This window comes from Lepidochelys kempii, chromosome 25 (genome assembly GCF_965140265.1).
Source record: "Lepidochelys kempii isolate rLepKem1 chromosome 25, rLepKem1.hap2, whole genome shotgun sequence".
Lineage (NCBI taxonomy): Eukaryota > Metazoa > Chordata > Testudines > Cheloniidae > Lepidochelys > Lepidochelys kempii.
In genome coordinates, this window is record NC_133280.1 from 2718741 (window position 1) to 2738292 (window position 19552).

Sequence of the window (19552 nt, forward strand, 5' to 3'; positions counted from 1 at the left end):
CCAGCCCACTGCTGCCTCATTCTCCAAGTCTGAGCTACTCTTTAGCACGATCACAGCCATGCACAATTGTGTCTCTGCCCAAAGCTCTGGCTGCATCTCCCCATTCCTTGCTTTGCTCCCTTTGCTTCAGCCTAGCCTCTCTGCTCCCTGTATTTCTCTTGCTTATTCTTGGCTGTGTGCTTTTTCCCCCCATGTTGGGACTTGTATACAGAATTTACTTCTGCCACCCTCTAGCTAAATCCTTCCTTAACTCCCATCTCCTGAGCAGCTATCAATGTTAACCCTCAATTAAGTGACATTGTCACATTCCCTGCCAAAAAAGCTTTGTGCTGCACTTTGGACTCCGCCATCCTCTGCGTTTGGTATTGGAATGTTTCTGTCCACACACTTGTCTGTCTGTCTCAATGCTGAGCAGTGACTGAATCAATCACAATAATGGAAATAACCCTCAAAACAAAATCCAGGAAGCCACCACAAGTTCTCTAAAGATCTTTAATTCCCCCACTGTCATTCAGCACCCACCCAATTGCCAACTGTGGTTTTTCGTCCATTGTACAGAACACAACACACGGAGCCCTCAGGGGTTCTGCCTCTTGCTAGTGCTCTATTCCAGTGCTGGGAAGAGCCAAGATTCTAAATATGTCATACTTCTTACAAACTCTCTCTCATATTACATTTGCACATGTGCCCACTATACAAACCCCCAGGGAGTCCTGCCCTCTCAGGTTGCTGGCTGGAGTGTATGCCCTGCAAGCTGAAACCTCACCTTTAAAGCACCACATTCAGCCAACAGGGCAGCAAGTTTCTAGCATGTGTGCGCATATTCAGCAAGCACCTGTGCAAAGAATATAACAGGTCTTGGATGTCAACAATGGAATCAAGGGACAAGACAGTGCTCGCCCTCCACCAGCACCAGGTTTCTACACTGGAACACTAGTTCCCTCTACAGTATTAGTGTTTTACACATTTAATAACAGTCCACAAAAAAACGTTGGGCAGACCAAGATCTGAAATGGAGACACATTGCAGCTAACAAGACTACTCAGAGGTAAAAGTGAAGAGCAAAGCTGGCTCCAGATGTTTGTCAAAACTTAAAACATCTGCTAATAAACTCTTTAACTGCACAGAGGATGCAAAGTCCAGGGATTTCAGTTTCAAAGTGGAAACTACAGGCCCAATCCTGCAAGGAGCTTAGCGCACCTCCTGCATTGCCTGCACTGGGAGTTGACTACACTCGGGTCCTGAATGCCTGTGCTGTGCCTAGGGGCTGCTGCACGGGCTGTGACCCAATGCAAAGCGAAGCATACAGGAGACTCTCCAGTAATCCATCTCCTTGACAGTTCTCCTGCAGTCACATGATGTTTTAAGAACTTCTGGTATGTGAAGTTTGAGCTAATGTGTTAGAAATATGAGCAGTATCCTCAGGGATATAAATTATACACCCACGTCACTTTGAGCTCTGCCCCACATAGGTGTGTGGAATGGAACGGCCTGCCCTGGAACAGGAGCAAATGGCTCTGCTTACCGGCAAGATACAGCATGGTAGGAAGAGGTAGTTTTCAATGGACATGGAAGGGGATGGTGGGCATGGAAGGGACAGCAGCCAAATGTACTGCAGAGGCTATACTATGTACTGTCCAGAGCTATTCCAGCGAGAAGCATTTTGTGGAATAACCCACATTTTGTGTGCGTGTGTCTTTAGGATGGGGGAAAATGGATGACCCGTTCTGAGATTCCAAGTGTTTCCATCACATTCTTGTAGGGTTGATTTTAGAGCATGAGTAACAGTCATTTCTGATTTTCCACTGCCATTATAATCCCACAATCTAAGCTCCCTGTGCCAAAGGAAGAGTCCTTGATTGCTCCAGTGTGATTGTCACCCAATCAAACCCCAGAAAACTTGTCCCAGAAACTGTGCAATCAGCATTTGGAGGGAGTGTGATGAGGATCACCGAGTTGGGTCCCATCTCACAGTACTGCAGCTTCCTGAAAGATGAAGAAAAACCAAGACACCTGGTTATTTAATATCCTCTGTGCCAAAGGCTTTTATTTCATTTTATTTTTCAAAGCTTGTGGGGAAGCCATCCATTGTAAAAAGCTCCAAAATTAGCAGTCCCTCAGTGTCTAGGGACTCAGAGCTTCCTCTGGGTTCATCAACCCCAATTATCTCCCCACTGCAACAAGCCAGTCATTGAAAGAGATGCCAGCAGTCTTCCCAGCACAGAGAAGCTAGGTTTGTGTGTGGGGGGAGACCCCTTTCCTTTCCCTCACGCAGAGAAAGGAACTCACTGCAGAGTGGACGGTAAGAAATGATTTCCACCCCACCAGAGAGCTAATGGAGGGCTAAGGGGTAGGAAGGAGAGGAAAGCTCGGCATGGGGGAGGGACCCCCTCTCCCTCCCTATACAGAGGAGTTTGGGTCCAGTGTGGAGTGGGAGACATACCCATCAGGGAAATGAGTCTGAAGGTCTCCTGTCCAGCACCAGCTGCTCTTTGGAAGCTTTCTCGAGGCTGAAGGTGGAGAAGTTGTTCTTTGCTCTGAATTGGCCCCATCTAACAGTGCAGCCTGCAGCCATCAGCACACTCAGGAGCACTGCAGAGAGAAGAACACACAGGCAATGAGTTGCTGTGATTCCTGCCCCTGAACTAGGCAGCAGCACTGAGGCTAAGCTGCTCTATGCTAGTGCCCCAGCATTTAGACAGACAAACCAGTAACTCAAACAGTAAGAAGTGGGGCTGTGTCCCCTGGGGGGATGATTAGTGCCAAGTCCCATGCAGTGGGACTCCGTTTTCAACAGAAGGAAATTATGTGCTTTTTCCCAAAGCTGGAAATTTAGAACCTCGGACTTTGCCACCTAAGCCCTTGAGACAAGATGCCTAGACCATGCCACTGTTGGCCTAAGCCACACTACAGCGGGAGTGGTTAGAGGAAGTCCGAGGGCAGCCATTACTGAATGAACCACATCCTATCCAATCCGATATGAGCAGAGTTCAATTTTCGTTAACGCTACTCAGCAAAAGCCAACATCAGTCCTGCAGCACCCTTTGGATTCTCACATACCAAAAACAGCTATCACCCACAAGGTGCCTCGAGTCTCAGACAACACTAGTTTCCCAGGTTCGGAGATCGCTGGATCCTCTGAAACAAAAGCAAAGGGCTCTCAATAATTGGGCTTTCAAAGGTCACTGTCATATTGAGATTGAGTTAAGCTCAAAAAGGGGTTCAAAGCAGTTCCCATTCTGCACCTCACCTTCAGTTTCCTTGCCAATTTTGGGGTTTTCACCACCAGATTTTCGTATTTAAAAAAATGTCTTCTCTGCCTTACTGCTGTATGAAAAGCCCACAAGAGCAACTAAGAGACCCTGATTACTGGGGTAGGGGAAAAGGGAAAGCAGAGAAACTGACAAGGTGGGTGAGGTAATATACAGATAACCTTACTCATCTTGTCTCTATGACAAGGGGAATCATAGAAACATAGAATACCAGGGTTGGAAGGGAACTCAGGAGGTCTAATCCAACCCCCAGCTCATAGCAGGACCAGTCCCCAACTAAATCATCCCAGCCAGGGCTTTGTCAAGCCTGACCTTAAAAACCTCAAAGGAAGGAGATTCCACCACCTCCCTAGGTAACGCATTCCAGTGTTTCACCACCCTCCCAGTGAAAAAGTTTTTCCTAATATCCAAACTAAACCTCCCCCACTGCAACTTGAGACTATTACTCCTCGTTCTGTCATCAGCTCCCACTGAGAACAGTCTAGATCCATCCTCTTTGGAACCCCCTTTCAGGCAGTTGAAAGCAGCTATCAAATCCCCCCTCATTCTTCTCTTCTGAAGACTAAACATCCCCAGTTCCCTCAGCCTCTCCTCATAAGTCATGTGTTCCAGTCCCCTAATAATTTTTGTTGCCCTTCGCTGGACGTTTTCCAATTTTTCCACATCCTCCTTGTAGTGTGGGGCCCAAAACTGGACACAGTACTCCAGATGAGGCCTAACCAATGTCGAATGGGGGGGAACGATCACGACCCTCGATCTGCTGGCAATGCCCTTACATATACATCCCAAAATGCCATTGGCCTTCTTGGCAACAAGGGCACACTGTTGACTCATATCCAGCTTCTCGTCCACTGTCACCCCCAGGTTCTCTTCTCCAGAATTGCTGCCGAGCCATTCGGTCCCCAGTCTAGCGGTGCATGGGATTTTTCCGCCCTAAGTGCAGGACTCTACACTTGTCCTTGTGAACTTCATCAGATTTCTTTTGGCCCAATCCTCTCATTTGTCTAGGTTCCTCTGTATCCTTTCCCTACCCTCCAGCCTATCTACACTAAACTGGGAGGAGAGGGAGGACCAGAAAGGACGAGATCCTGGGGGTGAGAGCAGAGAGGTTGCCACAGAGCACCGTCACAGGAGAAGACTCAGGGTACGGCTATTCTTAAATTCCTGAGGCAGCCCACTGCAGTGCTGTAGTGCTCCAGAGCAGGCATTATCTATGGTGAGGGGAGGGGTTCTCCTGGGAATGTCGGTAATTCACCTTCCCTAGTGTGGTCTACCCCAGGGCTTCGGTCAGCATAGCAATGTCTCTGAGGGATGGGAGAGCCATAGCTATCCACTGGAAGTTCCCAGTGTACACCAGCCCTAATTTTCTCTCAGCTGTCCAAGAGGCAGGAATCCCTGATGTCACGGGTGCAGGTAAAAGGTTTGCAGACTAAAGGAAGATTTAAAGGTTGGTGGTGTTCCTTTAAGAAATCTGATGAGGTTCAATAAGGATAAGTGCAGGGTCCTGCACTTAGGACGGAAGAATCCAATGCACCGCTACAGACTAGGGACCGAATGGCTAGGCAGCAGTTCTGCGGAAAAGGACCTAGGGGTGACAGTGGATGAGAAGCTAGATATGAGTCAGCAGTGTGCCCTTGTTGCCAAGAAGGCCAATGGCATTTTGGGATGTATAAGTAGGGGCATAGCGAGTAGATCGAGGGACGTGATCGTTCCCCTCTATTCGACATTGGTGAGGCCTCATCTGGAGTACTGTGTCCAGTTTTGGGCTCCACACTACAAGAAGGATGTGGATAAATTGGAGAGAGTCCAGCGAAGGGCAACAAAAATGATTAGGGGACTGGAACACATGACTTATGAGGAGAGGCTGAGGGAGCTGGGATTGTTTAGCCTGCAGAAGAGAAGAATGAGGGGGGATTTGATAGCTGCTTTCAACTACCTGAAAGGGGGTTCCGAAGAGGATGGATCTAGACTGTTCTCAATGGTAGCAGATGACAGAACGAGGAGTAATAGTCTCAAGTTGCAGTGGGGGAGGTTTAGGTTGGATATTAGGAAACACTATTTCACTAGGAGGGTGGTGAAGCACTGGAATGCGTTACCTAGGGAGGTGGTGGAATCTCCTTCCTTAGAGGTTTTTAAGGTCAGGCTTGACAAAGCCCTGGCTGGGATGATTTAACTGGGGATTGGTCCTGCTTTGAGCAGGGGGTTGGACTAGATGACCTTCTGGGGTCCCTTCCAACCCTGATCTTCTATGATTCTATGACTCTAAGTGCTTAACGTCCCAATCCCCTGCAGCGCATCCATCCCAGCCCCCAGCCTGCCCAAGCGCTACCGGCCTCCCAACTGCGGCCCTTGCCGCCCGCCCCGGCGGTAACCGACCCGGCCGCGCGGCACCTCTCACCCGTCCCGGCAGCGCTCGGGGCTCCGGCGGTCCCAGGCGAGGCCGGGCCGCAGCCCTGCTCATCCTGCCCGCCCGGGCAGTCGGCGTGGCCGTCGCAGCCCCAGGCGGACGGAAAGCACTCCGCCCCCTCCGCGCACTGGAACAGGCAGGGGCAGGCCGGCGGGACGCCCCAGTGCCGACACGCCTCTGCCGACTCGTCCGCGCCGTCGGGGCAATCCGGGTGGCCATCGCAGAACCGCTCCTGGGGCAGGCTGCGCACGAGCGCCGGGGTCCAGCACGGCTCGCCGCGGGGGCTGCAGGGCAGGCCGGACGCTGAAGCCGGAGGAGAAGCAGGTTAGCCCGGCCCAGCGGTGCCCGCTCCCGCATGTTGGCGCCAGCCCTGCTCGGGGGCTGCAAGGCCCGGAGCCACGCGGGGAGCCCACGGGGCGGCGGGGGGGAGGAGCCCACGGGGCGGGCACCGGCGGCGGGGGGGAGGAGCCCACGGGGCGGGCACCGGCGGCGGGGGGGAGGAGCCCACGGGGCGGGCACCGGCGGTGGGGGGGGAGGGCGGGCACCGGCGGCGGGGGCGGGGAGCCCACGGGGCGGCGGGGGGGGAGGGCGGGCACCGGCGGCGGGGAGCCCACGGGGCGGCGGGGGGGGAGGGCGGGCACCGGCGGCAGGGGGGGAGCCCACGGGGCGGCGGGGGGGGAGGGCGGGCACCGGCGGCGGGGGCGGGGAGCCCACGGGGCGGCGGGGGGGGGAGGGCGGGCACCGGCGGCGGGGGGGGGGAGCCCACGGGGCGGCGGGGGGGGGAGGGCGGGCACCGGCGGCGGGGAGCCCACGGGGCGGCGGGGGGGGAGGGCGGGCACCGGCGGCGGGGGGGGGGAGCCCACGGGGCGGCGGCGGGGGGGAGGGCGGGCACCGGCGGCGGGGAGCCCACGGGGCGGCGGGGGGGGGGAGGGCGGGCACCGGCGGCGGGGGCGGGGAGCCCACGGGGCGGCGGGGGGGGGAGGGCGGGCACCGGCGGCGGGGGCGGGGAGCCCACGGGGCGGCGGGGGGGGAGGGCGGGCACCGGCGGCGGGGAGCCCACGGGGCGGCGGCGGGGGGGAGGGCGGGCACCGGCGGCGGGGGCGGGGAGCCCACGGGGCGGCGGGGGGGGGAGGGCGGGCACCGGCGGCGGGGGCGGGGAGCCCACGGGGCGGCGGGGGGGGGAGGGCGGGCACCGGCGGCGGGGGCGGGGAGCCCACGGGGCGGCGGGGGGGGAGGGCGGGCACCGGCGGCAGGGGGGGGGAGCCCACGGGGCGGCGGGGGGGGAGGGCGGGCACCGGCGGCGGGGGCGGGGAGCCCACGGGGCGGCGGGGGGGGAGGGCGGGCACCGGCGGCGGGGGCGGGGAGCCCACGGGGCGGCGGGGGGGGAGGGCGGGCACCGGCGGGGGAGGGGGGAGCCCACGGGGCGGCGGCGGGGGGGGAGGGCAGGCACCGGCGGCGGGGGGGGGAGCCCACGGGGCGGCGGGGGGGAGGGCGGGCACCGGCGGCGGGGGCGGGGAGCCCACGGGGCGGCGGCGGGGGGGAGGGCGGGCACCGGCGGCAGGGGGGGGGAGCCCACGGGGCGGCGGGGGGGGAGGGCGGGCACCGGCGGCGGGGAGCCCACGGGGCGGCGGGGGGGGGAGGGCGGGCACCGGCGGCGGGGGCGGGGAGCCCACGGGGCGGCGGCGGGGGGGGGGAGGGCGGGCACCGGCGGCGGGGGCGGGGAGCCCACGGGGCGGCGGGGGGGGAGGGCGGGCACCGGCGGGGGAGGGGCTGCTGCCGGCGCCGAGAAGTGTCGGCCCGGCGCGGAGGGGGGAGCCCGCGGCGACCAATAGGGAGGGGGCAGAGCAGCACTCCGGGCGGCTCGGGACCAATAGGCGCCTCTGAGAGGCGGGGCCCCCGCGTGGGGGCGGTGTCGAGTGACCGGCAGCGAGGTCGGTCACGGTCACCCCCCGCCCGTGGCCCCGGAGCGGGTCCTCACCGTTCCCCGCAGGCGACTCCAGCCCCGCGGCCACCAACGGCCTCAGGAGCAGCGCGAGGAGCGCCCACATGCCGCCTGCACCGGCCGCTCCGCTCAGAAAGAGCGCGTGTACGCTTGGAGGTGCGGCGCATGCGCATCAGAGGACTAAGGGGGGCAGGAGCCGAGGATTTGTCCACCCCCCAACAGGACGCATGCGCAGGAGGTGAGCCGACGCGGCGCGTGCAAGGCAGTTCGTTGCCCTGCAGCAGCGGTGCGCTGTGTCTCGCGCGGGCCCCAGCGCCGCGCCCGCATCGCAGCCTGCAGCCCTGGAGGCGCCCGCTCAGCGGCCGCCTGCGAGTTACACTGCACGAGAGAAGGAAGCAGCAGGCCCGGCCGCTGCCGGAGAAGCTCGTGGCAATCTGCTTAGTGTCTGTGGCTGCCCCTGACCTGGGCTTTCCTGCCCCCCCGTGACAGGACAAGGCAAAACGACACGCGACTGATTTCCATGCACTTTGCATGAGCTATTGCCAGCGGGATAGTGAGTTTGTGTGTGTGGTTTTTGGGAGGCGGGTGAGAGAACCTGGATTTGTGCAGGAAATGGCCCAACTTGATTACCATGCACATTGTGTAAAGAGTTGTCACTTTGGATGGGCTATCACCAGCAGGAGGGTGAATTTGTGTGGGGGGGTGAAGGGTGAGAAAACCTGGATTTGTGCTGGAAATGGCCCAACTTGATGATCACTTTAGATAAGCTATTACCAGCAGGACAGTGGGGTGGGAGGAGGTATTGTTTCATATTCTCTGTGTGTATATAATGTCTGCTGCAGTTTCCACGGTATGCATCCGATGAAGTGAGCTGTAGCTCACGAAAGCTCATGCTCAAATAAATTGGTTAGTCTCTAGGGTGCCACAAGTCCTCCTTTTCTTTTTGCGAATACAGACTAACACGGCTGTTACTCTGAAACCTGTCAAATCATAGTTGGGGCAGGCCTTTTGGCTCTCACTCCCTTTCTTACATTTCCCAACACAAACCCAAGGTCTGTTGGAGCATTAAACGTTCAACCTCAACCCACTTCCCTCTGTCTGTGGTCATTTAAGGCACCACGGCTCTTTTCCCAGAACACTTTTTGGGTTTGAGAGGGAAGCTAAAGGAAAATAGAAACGATCAATATTCTGGGAGAAAAGCTTTGCTGAGAGCTAGGGGAATGTGGGGAAACAAGGCAAAAGGGCATTTAAACAGTTTCCCTTTCAGCAGCTAGCCCTGCCATATTTGCTTGAAAGCATTCCTTCTTTAAAACTTAATGTTTAGTTATATATATTAGTAGAACATGGTGTTTTTTGTTAACTCCAATACCATATTTGGGCTAAATGTCTCCAACTGCTTTTGAGTTTATTCAGCCCAGGATACACTTATTACCTCAAACAGGAATGACCCTCATGCTATCTATATAATGGGATAAAGCTAAAGGGCAAGTTAGATGTAAATATAAATATCAGGAGAAAAAAATCTTCCTGACAGTGTGAAAGGTATATTAAGGTGCAGAATAATGTCCCAAAGACAATAGAAGCCAAATGCATTAGATGATGAGCTGAAATCTGTTTTGATCTCTACTTTCCAGGATTTTATGACTAAGAATCCCATCTCCCGTTGACAAAAAGAAAAGGAGAACTTGTGGCACCTTAGAGACTAACAAATTTATTTGAGCATAAGCTTTCGTGAGCTACAGCTCACTTCATCGGATGCATACTGTGTGGTACTCCTTTTCTTTTTGCGAATACAGACTAACACGGCTGTTACTCTGAAATCTCCAGTTGAAAATCTCAAAGGATTCAGAGAAGGCAAATTCAGCTTACCGCTCTGCATCGAGGCCTAGACGCTGCTAGATCTAATCACTGGTAGGCCTCTACGATGAGCTTAAAAGATACCCTATCATAAAAAAATACTTTTTCCTAGATATGCAGTAAGGTCTCATATTTGACCTACAACACAACTTGGCCATCTTTTAATGTAACTCCCTACCTTAATTTCCCCACCCCCTTCACCTCTAGAGTTCTTAGCCTGCAAAAAGAACCACCAATTTGCTGTGAAATCATAGAAGATTAGGTTTGGAAGAGACCTCAGGAGGTCATCTAGTCCAACCCCCTGCTCAAAGCAGGACCAACACTAACTAAATCATCCCAGCCCGGGCTTTGTCAAGTCTGGCCTTAAAAAATTCCAAGGATGGAGATTCCACCACCTCCCTAGGTAACCCATTCCCGTGCTTCACTACCCTCCTAGTGAAATAGTGTTTCCTAATATCCAACCTAGACCTCCCCTACTGAAACTTGAGACGATTGCTCCTTGTTCTATTATCTGCCACCACTGAGAACAGCCAAGCTCCATCCTCTTTGGAATCCCCCTTCAGGTAGTTGAAGGCTGCTATCAAATCCCCCCTCACTCTTCTCTTCTGTAGACTAAACAAGCCCAGTTCCCTCAGCTTCTCCTGATAAGTCACGTGCTCCAGAACCCTGATAATTTTCGTTGCCCTCCGCTGGACTCTCTCCAATTTGTCCACATCCTTTCGAACTGGATGCAATACTCCAGATGTGGCCTCACCCACCAGTGCTGAATAGAGGGGAATAATCACTTCCCTCAATCTGCTGGTAATGCTCTTATTAATGCAGCCCAATATGCCGTTAGCCTTCTTGGCAACAAGGGCACACTGCTGACTCATATCCAGCTTCTCATCCACTGTAATCCCCAGGACCTCTAACTTTCCCCACTTAAGCTGTCTTTATGGCCAAAAAAGGTGTGCTTTTTAAACAGTAAAATACCTAGTGGAGACATAGTACAGGTATTTTTTAATTCTACATAGCTAGACAAAATCTACACTATTACCCAACCACTACCCAAATCTGTGGTTGACCTTGCTGTTACAGTAAAACTACAGATCCATGTCTCCACTAGGATTTTACAGCAAAATAACATGCACTAGCTATCTTGTATAAAAATACTTTCTTTTGGCAGTGAACACAGCCTTAGTCAAACTGGTTCAGTTTGCTTTGAGATTTAGACCAATCTCCCCCAGCAGTATCGCTTTTTGCAAGGAAAGGGAGAGAGAAAGGTTTTTGCTACGGGGGGGGTCACAATATTCATTGCTGAGTGATTGTTCCAACTGCAGCATCAGTAGGCTGTTTTGTGGGTACAACTTCACTACAGAGAGAAGTGGATGAGGTAATATCATTTATTGGACCAACTTCTGTTGGCAAAAGAGATAAGCTTTTGAGTTTACACCTGTAGTCCTTGCTGGAGCCTCAGGTATAACTAACAGTTTGAACCAAAGGCTGTGAACCAGAGTAGCCTGGCCTTGGCAAAATAACAGCACTCCAGGTATTAGCTAACACCAAGTAAGCACATTCCTGACTGGAGAGCATGGTACAAAAACATGCACATCACAAGTAACTACAGAAATGCATTTCTAAGAGATGGTACAAGAAAACACCTCTCATAAGATAAAGATGGGATGATAGAATAGTAGATGGGAATGTTTTGTTCAGACTAGCAGGTACAGGGATAAGGGTGGTAACTAACAACATCTAGATTGTAATACATAACCTGTTTGTATCAATGTACAAAAGGAGAATTCATAGGAGGGGCAACTTTGTACTTGCCATGGGGGCAGCATCCTGGGGCACTAACTGAGCAGGTACCATTGTTGTGGGCATATGTTAGAGTACCTGTAACCATTGAACCAGGGTGTTACTACCATGCTTTGTCGACAGTAAACCTGGCCAAGTGCCTTTGCCACCGAGCTTGTGGTCTTTCTTTATGAGTAACACTGAGGTCTGCTACTACAGCAGACATCAGACCTTCTAGAACAGCAAAACTGGCAGCAGTAAAAACTTACCAGCCTTAACAACATTCTGCGGCCCTAGCAACATCAATCTCTTCTTCAGATCTGGAGGCTATGTCTATACTACATATCTTACAGCAGCACAACCGTACTGCTGCAGCCGGGCTGCCGTAAGATCTCCTGCACAGCTGCTCTATGCCAGCGGGAGAGAGCTCTCCTACTGGCATAATTAAACCACCCCCAATGAGCAGCAGTAGATATGTCGGTGGGAGACGGTCTCCCGCCAATATAGCGCTGTCCACCCCAGGGTTTTGTCAGTGAAACTTTTGTCAGTCCAGGGTGTGTGTGTGATTTTTTTTCCCACCCCAACGGACAGAAGTGCTAGTGTATACATAAAAATAACAAGGAGTCCTTGTGGCACCTTAGAGACTAACAAATTTATTTGGGCATAAGCTTTCGTGGGTTAGAACACACTTCATCAGATGCATAGAGTGAAAATACAGGAGCAGGTATAAATACATGAAAGGATGGGGGTTGCTTTATCAAGTGTGAGATCAGTCTAATTAACAGCAGGATACAAAGGGAGGAAAAATAACTTTTGAAGTGGTAAGAGAGTGGCCCATTACAGATAGTTGACAAGAAAGTGTGAGTAACATTAAGGAGAAATTAGTATTGGGGAAATTAAGTTTAGGTTTTGTAATGACCCAACCACTCCCAGTCTCTATGCAGGCCTAATCTGACAGTATCCAGTTTGCAAATTAATTCCAGTTCTGCAGCTTCATGTTGGAAACCTCTCCAGTGCATCATCAAGGATCTATGACCTATCCTGAAGGACGATCTCTGACTCTCACAGACCTTGGGAGATAGACCAGTCCTCGCTTACAGACAGCCCCCCCAACCTGAAGCAAATACCAGCAACTACACATGTCTAAAAGTTATGAATTTAAGCTCCCAGACTCATCTTTTGAAGGTGTTGTGCAAGTTGCCCTTGAAGATGAGAACTGAGAGGTCAGATATAGAATGCCCAAATAAATCTGGTAATCTTTAAGGTGGCACCGGACTCCTTGTTATTTTTGCAGATATAGAGTGATCTCTTTGTGAAAAGCATGTTATGGTATTTTTGTCTTATTTTTCTGTGAGAGTTCACTCAAGAGCATTGTGATTGTCTCATTTTACCCACATAGTCATTAGTGGGGCATTTAGTGCACTGGATGAGGTACACCACATACTGGGTTTGCAGGCATGTGTAGGATTCATAGATCTTGAAAGGTGTGTTGGGGGTGGTGATTCTGATCATCATAGCGGATAAGTCTACAGGTTTTGCATCTGTTCTGGCAGGGGCTGGTGCCATTTTAAGTTTCTGCGTCCTGGTCTGTGGGGAGCTTGCTTCTGATGATGTTTGGTGAAGTTGGAGATTGCTTGAAGGCCAGAAAATGGCTTTGGGAAAGATTTATTTTCAGATGTGATCTCCATTGAGTATGGGTTGTGATTGTTTAATTATACCCCATCTGGGTTCCAGTGTGGAATGGTATGTGACAACCAGGGGTGTGAGGGTCAGTGGGTTTTTTCTCCCCTCAGGTTCTCTCCAGCTATTTGGGTGGCCTGTTCCTGGTATTTGAGTACTTACCTGAAGATAAAAGACACCTTGGTGTGTTTGAGATGGTTACCAGATATATGAAGGTGATTGTGGATGTCTTGTATATAGTTGTCTATAGGGTTCCATTGTTGAAGCTGATCCTGGTGTCCAGGAAGTTGATGCTAGCGTGTCAGAGTTCTACAAAGAGTCTGATAGACAAGTTCTGGTTGTTGAAGATGTAGTGGAAATCTGAGGGAATTTAGGTCCTCTCTCCAGAGGATGAAAATATCAATTTCTCAGGTAGATCATTGGTTCTTTGGTGCATTTGTCCAGAAATTCAGCTCTTACTTGGGTGCTGCCCTTAACACTCCCTCCTTTCCCCACACAATACCCTCTCACTTGAGTTTGGTTGTGCTTTCAACCCAAGCTAGCTTGCCCAGCTGGGAGTGTGGGTTTTTCGCCTTGGTGCCGCTTTCACTCAGGCTGCTAAGCCACCCACTTTACAGGGAGGACGTAGGCTAAGCCACTCAAGGGCTGACAGTTCTCCAATACCTTCCCACAATCCCTCCCCGCTTCTGCCCAAAAGGGCAGACATTCTCCCATAATTCACTGACAGAATCAGAGCAACTTGGCTTACTACAGCACAAAGAATCATGGGATATGTCTTCCAGAGGTCCTACCAACACAGGTGAGTGCAACAGCACTGTGGACCCAGTGACTTGATTATGTATTTGCAGTGTGGCTAAGCTAAGCCAGGTGCCATCACCCGAGTTAAGTGCAATGAAGACATATCCGTAGCTTTTCTCATGTCCTTGAGATGCAACCAGCACTGGTGAGTGGAACAACCACTTTTCACAGCCCTGGGGAAAGTGAAAAAAATGCTGGGACTGCTTGGCGAATGCACGGTGGTCAAGTATGATCATTTATGCACATTAATATCCTTCATCCTTTAGGGTACCATAGTGCAGTACAGTGTCTAGAGCACTGGTTCTCAAACTTTTGTGCTGGTGACCCCTTTCACATAGCAAGCCTCTGAGTGTGAACCCCCCTATACATTAAAAACACTTAAATATATTTAACACTATTATAAATGCTGGAGGCAAAGCAGGGGTTGGGGTGGAGGCGGACAGCTTGCGACCCCCGGTGTAATGACCTTGTGACCCCGAGGGGTCCTGACCCCCATTTGAGAACCCCTGGTCTATAGGAAACAGCCTGACTATTCTGGGATAGAATGAAACAGACTGTACACTAGCAATACGACACAACAATTCTTCAAAGGAGAAGTGAGTAACAAGTTAAAACTGCTGGAGTTTGACCAATCAGGTCACTGGACATAAAAAATTCTAGTCAACCCCCACACCTCCTTCCTTTCCTCCCTATGACTGGAGTTATTTTTACTGGCTATTTGACACTGAATGGTCCCTTGCAATGTGTTAACTACTTATATTAAACATCTGTTCCATCTTGTATTTAGCTGTGACACTTTGAGCCCTGGTTTACGCTACAAAATTATGTTAGTATAACTATGTCGCTCAGGGGGGTGGATTTTCCACTCCCCTGAGCAATGTACTTATACTGAACTAACTCCTGGTTTAGACAGGGCCATGTCGACAGTCGGGCTTCGCCGACATAGCTACTACCTCTTGGGGAGGTGGAGTACCTGCACCAACACGAGACGCTTTCTTGTCAACAGAGGTAGTGTCTTCAGTAAGCACTACAGTGGCACAGGGGCAGCGACACCGCTGTAAGTGTACACAAGCCCTGAGTAATAAAAGATATTACCTCACCCACCTTCTCTCTCTAATATCCTGGGACCAACATGGCTACAACACTGCATATAGCTCAGAGTTGCAAGTCTCATTCTGACCATGGCACCTTTTGCAGAACTGCACCCTCTGGCACCATAATGAGCCACTGTTTTAATAATGATTCAGAGGGAAGTATCACCAGCTGTAATTTGTACGTGGCCTGTGTTTTGAGGGTTCATTTCAGGAGTGACCAGGATTGGATCTGTTTAGCTTGTGAGATTGTCGATCCCTCATTTCCATAAAATACAAGTTTACTCCGAACTTTCGTTTGAATAAAGAAAATTCTGAAAAGAACGTTAGGTATACATTAGATAAATATGTTTAATCAGTCATGCCCCAGCAAAATGGTCTCTTTTCCAGAACAATAAATTCTACACAGTGTTACTGAAGTTAACCCCATCACTGGATCACCAGCCAGGCTGCTTCTTTTCAGTTAATCCTATCAAGTCCAATCTCATTCAGCCTTCTCTTCATATTTGGCCAGCTCACAGGTAAGGTTGATCTTTGGATAGTTCCCACTTCTCAAGTGAAACACCTGGTGTCACTGGCTTTTTCTCAGTTGTTGCTACTGCAGATTCTGAGCTAGGGGAGAGACAGAGACTGTTAGTTTATATAATCAGTTCATATTTAACAGCAATACAGGGTTTGTTAGTAACATAGAACATTTTAGGGAAACCATTCCCAACCCTAACATCCCCTCTTACTCAAAAGAAGGTGCATAGAGACGGCACACTAATTCAGCATTCACTCACTAGCAGTCAACATCATTTATTGCATCAGCAATGCATTATATGGTGGTGCACCAGCCAAATACTGACCAGACTTGACTCCGCTTAGCTTGCAAGATCACAATATCACAGCCGGATGTTGCATGGCTGCTGATCATAGGATCAATAGGACCTACCTGGCATCTTGAGTGCATGATGCGAGGGATTTCTGCGGAGACATAACAATAACTGGAGGGTAGGACTCTCTGCGTCCATCACGAGTACAGTAGTAGTTATTTGCAAACTTGTGACTGGGACCCAGTGGAAGTTTAGGAGGTGGTTGAGTTCTAAACAGCAAAGAACCCAAAGAAAGCATCAGCACGCACCATGCTAAGTGAGAACCATATTCTCAGTCTTACTCTTGAGTGGAGTATTAGGAGAAATAGACACTGTAGTGTTATGCACAGGACACGCTAGCATTGTATCTTGAGCCACCTTCCAAGATTTCAGAATGAGCACAGAAAGCCTTAGACACAGTCATGGGTACGAATACAGAACTGGGGCCATGAATTCAGAGCATCTGTTAATGAAAACAAAGGCTCACAGGGCAAAGAATAACAACCCAATCTCTCTCAGGGACAGAAATAGAAAACGGTAGAGTTCCAAACATGTATGTTCTAATTCCCCTGCAGTATATTAAAAGTTAAGGAAACATCATTACCCAGTACCAAACCAGGAGAGAAGTAGCCTATATCTGGACTATGTTAACAAATCTGAGGAAAGAGCAAGCAACAAAAAGAACATCCAGAAAACTGTCACTCTCTCAGAAGAATTCTGTAGTCTTTAAGGTTTCAGAGGAACAGCCGTGTTAGTCTGTATTCGCAAAAAGAAAAGGAGTACTTGTGGCACCTTAGAGACTAACCAATTTATTTGAGCATGAGCTTTCGTGAGCTACAGCTCACTTCATCAGATGTTTACCGTGGAAACTGCAGCAGACTTTATATACACACAGAAATCATGAAACAATACCTGTGGGAGGAGGTATTGTTTCATGATTTCTGTGTGTATATAAAGTCTGCTGCAGTTTCCACGGTAAACATCTGATGAAGTGAGCTGTAGCTCACGAAAGCTCATGCTCAAATAAATTGGTTAGTCTCTAAGGTGCCACAAGTACTCCTTTTCTTTTTGTAGTCTTTAAAGGACTATTCTAAAAACAGAGAGACCTGCTTCAAACAAGAATACATCTCTTAATCAAACATCATTACTGGGTTCCAACATACAGGTGGAAAGCAACAAGTTAATTCCAGTTACTAGAACATGAGTATAGCTGCTGCTGAGAAGACAGAAACCAGGAACCAAACCTTTAGAGAACAGAGTGAGAAGAGGCAGAATCTGATATCTTGTACAGTAACTCCTTGCTTAACATTATAGTTATGTTCCTGAAAAATGTTTATTTTAAGTGAAATGATGTTAAGTGAAACCAATTTCCCCATAAGAATTAATGTAAAGTGGGGGGTTTAGGTTCCAGGGAAAAATTTTTCGCCAAAAACTATATATACATGCATACATATTCACAGTATAAGTTTTAAGCAATTTAATACTGAACACAGCAATGATGATTATGAAGCTTGGTTGAGATGGTGGAGTCAGAGGGTGGGATATTTCCCAGGGAATGCCTTACTGCTAAATGATGAACTAGCACTCGGCTGAGCCCTACACAGTGTAGCCTCACACTCTACAAGGCAGCAGGAATGGAGGGAGGAGACACAGCATGGCACAGAGAGAGACACACACACAGGTGTGTGTGAGCGCGACACACACACACACAGTGTGTGCGTGAGAGACGCGCATTGCCCTGTTAAGTACGCTGATGCCACTCTTAAGTACATTGCCTTTTTAAGTAGGTCAGCAAATTGAGACAGCAACTGCTGCCAGCAAGCTCCCTCTGTCCTGAGCCCTGTTGCACCCCCCTATGGAGATGGGGTAAAGGAGTGGGGGACACCCTGACATTAGCATCCCTCTTCCCCCCATCTGCACAGCAAGCAGGAGGCTCTCGGGGGCGGGGGACTGATAGTCTGCTGGGCGGCTGCCATGCAGGGAACTTAGGGGAGCTGCTGGTCCACCCTGGTTCCAAGCCCCCATCAGCTAGCTCCAACGGGCTGCTCTTTCTGCAAGCAGTGGACAAAGCAGGCGGCTGCCAAACAACCTTATAAAGGAGCATTGCACAACTTTAAACAAGTATGTTCTCTGACTGATCAGCAACTAACCAGGGTGAGTTAAGTGAGGAGCGAATGAAAGTTTCCATTTGCACACAGTTGGCTTTCGGGAGAGATGAACCAGAAGTCTTACTCTCCATTTCCTACCAGGCAGGGGTCTACATCCCTATTAACACTAAATGGACCTAAGCTGGGATATCACAGGTGAGGAGCTGATCCTCCCCATGACCCCAGATGTGGTGGTCTGAACTTCTTTCCTTATCAGATGCCAATCAGCCATTATGTGGGTGAGTTTGCATCCTCTTTTTCTTTTTAAGCAATGCAATGGTGAGGCTGTAACTTTAAATACAAAAGTTGGGGGAAAAAAGTTAATATTTCCACAGCAATATTAATTCGGCTATGTGAAACAGGATTTTGAGTTCTTTGCAAGGCTCAAGAGTAACTATCATGCAATTATATGCAACAGAGAAAGCTAATCTTGCTATTGAAATCTTATGTGTGATCAACAAAAAAGAAAAAATAGGTATTGCTTCTTTAGGAAAAGTAAAGAGACCTGAAAACTTTGTGGTCCCCCCCCCCCAGCTTTGTTATTTACCTTAGAAATATCAGGACTGTCCAGTCTGGTTTTGCACTCCCTAAATGAAAAATGATTGGCTGGAGCACAGTCTTAAAAATTCAATATGTTTTTCCGGCATTTTAATTAACTGTAATATTTTTTTTTAAAACTACAGATGTAAACTGAATAAAAATTACTTCCCCTCATGATCAAATTTTGCTTGTGTGGCATTGGATATTATTACCCTATTAGAGCCTCAGAGTTTTTCCCCCTCCCTCCCAAAAAGAGAGAAACAAGACTTGCATTTCGAATATAAAATAAGCAGAAAGAGGGCAGGGAGAAACTTTAGGTCTTCATGTACTGAACTCGGCAAACAGCACTAACCCATTTTTCTACCTTTGAAGGCCTCCTTTAACAGCTCCTGAGATTTGTATTTAAATTGGTAGCAACAAGTTACTAATAAATATTATGATAATTTTGTCTAAAGTTTATTTTATCTCCTGCTGTTACATTTAAGGTTCCTATGCATGAAAGATTAGTGAACAGTTGTTTTCTCTCTTCTTACGCCAAGCCGCATGGCTGTATTCAAGCTTAAGCTCAAACAAATGTTAGTCTCTAAGGGGCCACAAGTCCTCCTTTTCCTTTTGCAGCTACAGACTAACACGGCTGCTACTCTCAAACCAGTTCGGGTCCAGGTACGCGTCGCCCTTTCCCCTTTGCGGTTGGAGAGTTTCAGCTGCGCTTGCGGGGTTTCCACGCATACCAACACAAGGAGAAGGGCTTGCCTAGGAGCAGACCAGCTCTGTCCCCACCTCCCCGGCCTTACCTCTTGGAGATCTCCGTGTACCGAAGCTGTAGCTTGGCTTGCAGGTCCCGCTGTAAAAGAAGACGAGAGGGTCTCAGGGAGGTGCGAGCCCGGGGGCAGGGGAGACGGGGTCCAAGTGCGGGCAGGACGCCCAGGGCAGTAGGGAGAGCCGGGGGAGCGGGCCGCGCCACCCTGGTCCCAGCACGCGGGCGGTGCTAGGCCCCGCCGACCGCGCCCCAGGGATTCCGACAGGCCCGCGCGAGCCCCTTACCCCCGCCGCCCAGTTGCGGAGCCGCTGGATGAGGCGGGTGGCGGACGCCATTTTGGCCACTGTGAAGGGCGCCGCCGCGGTGCGAGCTGGGAAGCGGCGCGGCGCTTGTCGGGAAAGGAGAGGACGCCAGCGGTGCGCGGCGCA

General features: G+C 50.6%; 2 protein-coding genes across 3 annotated transcripts; both read right to left on the reverse strand.

Moving 5' to 3' along the window:
* Positions 1–478: 478 nt before the first annotated feature.
* Positions 479–7783, reverse strand: CD320 (CD320 molecule). Of its 2 annotated transcripts, XM_073324705.1 has the most exons (5): positions 7658–7783; positions 5671–5982; positions 3061–3138; positions 2444–2592; positions 479–1986 (listed from the first exon to the last, which is right to left on the reverse strand). In XM_073324705.1, the coding sequence occupies exons 1-4, from the start codon at positions 7725–7727 to the stop codon at positions 2447–2449; spliced, it is 606 nt and encodes a 201-aa protein (XP_073180806.1). In that variant the 5' UTR covers positions 7728–7783; the 3' UTR covers positions 479–1986; positions 2444–2446. The 2 variants fall into 2 exon arrangements, with proteins under 2 accessions (XP_073180806.1, XP_073180807.1); XM_073324706.1 differs by lacking the exon at positions 3061–3138.
* Positions 7784–15156: 7373 nt separating this feature from the next.
* Positions 15157–19537, reverse strand: NDUFA7 (NADH:ubiquinone oxidoreductase subunit A7). Its single transcript, XM_073324707.1, has 4 exons — positions 19409–19537; positions 19159–19208; positions 15758–15907; positions 15157–15435 (listed from the first exon to the last, which is right to left on the reverse strand). The coding sequence occupies exons 1-4, from the start codon at positions 19457–19459 to the stop codon at positions 15339–15341; spliced, it is 348 nt and encodes a 115-aa protein (XP_073180808.1). The 5' UTR covers positions 19460–19537; the 3' UTR covers positions 15157–15338.
* Positions 19538–19552: the final 15 nt, after the last annotated feature.

Coding starts and splice junctions, on each gene's coding strand:
- CD320 (XM_073324705.1), bottom strand. CDS start 7,727: ATGTGGGCGCTCCTCGCGCTGCTCCTGAGGCCGTTGGTGGCCGCGGGG. Junction 3,139..5,670: donor CCCGAGCGCTGCCGGGACGG/GTGAGAGGTGCC, acceptor CTTTTGTTTCAG/AGGATCCAGCGATCTCCGAA. Junction 2,593..3,060: donor GTGGGTGATAGCTGTTTTTG/GTATGTGAGAAT, acceptor TTCTCTCTGCAG/TGCTCCTGAGTGTGCTGATG.
- NDUFA7 (XM_073324707.1), bottom strand. CDS start 19,459: ATGGCGTCCGCCACCCGCCTCATCCAGCGGCTCCGCAACTGGGCGGCG. Junction 19,209..19,408: donor TCCGCAACTGGGCGGCGGGG/GTAAGGGGCTCG, acceptor CTTCTTTTACAG/CGGGACCTGCAAGCCAAGCT. Junction 15,908..19,158: donor TACACGGAGATCTCCAAGAG/GTAAGGCCGGGG, acceptor TTTGCTGTTTAG/AACTCAACCACCTCCTAAAC.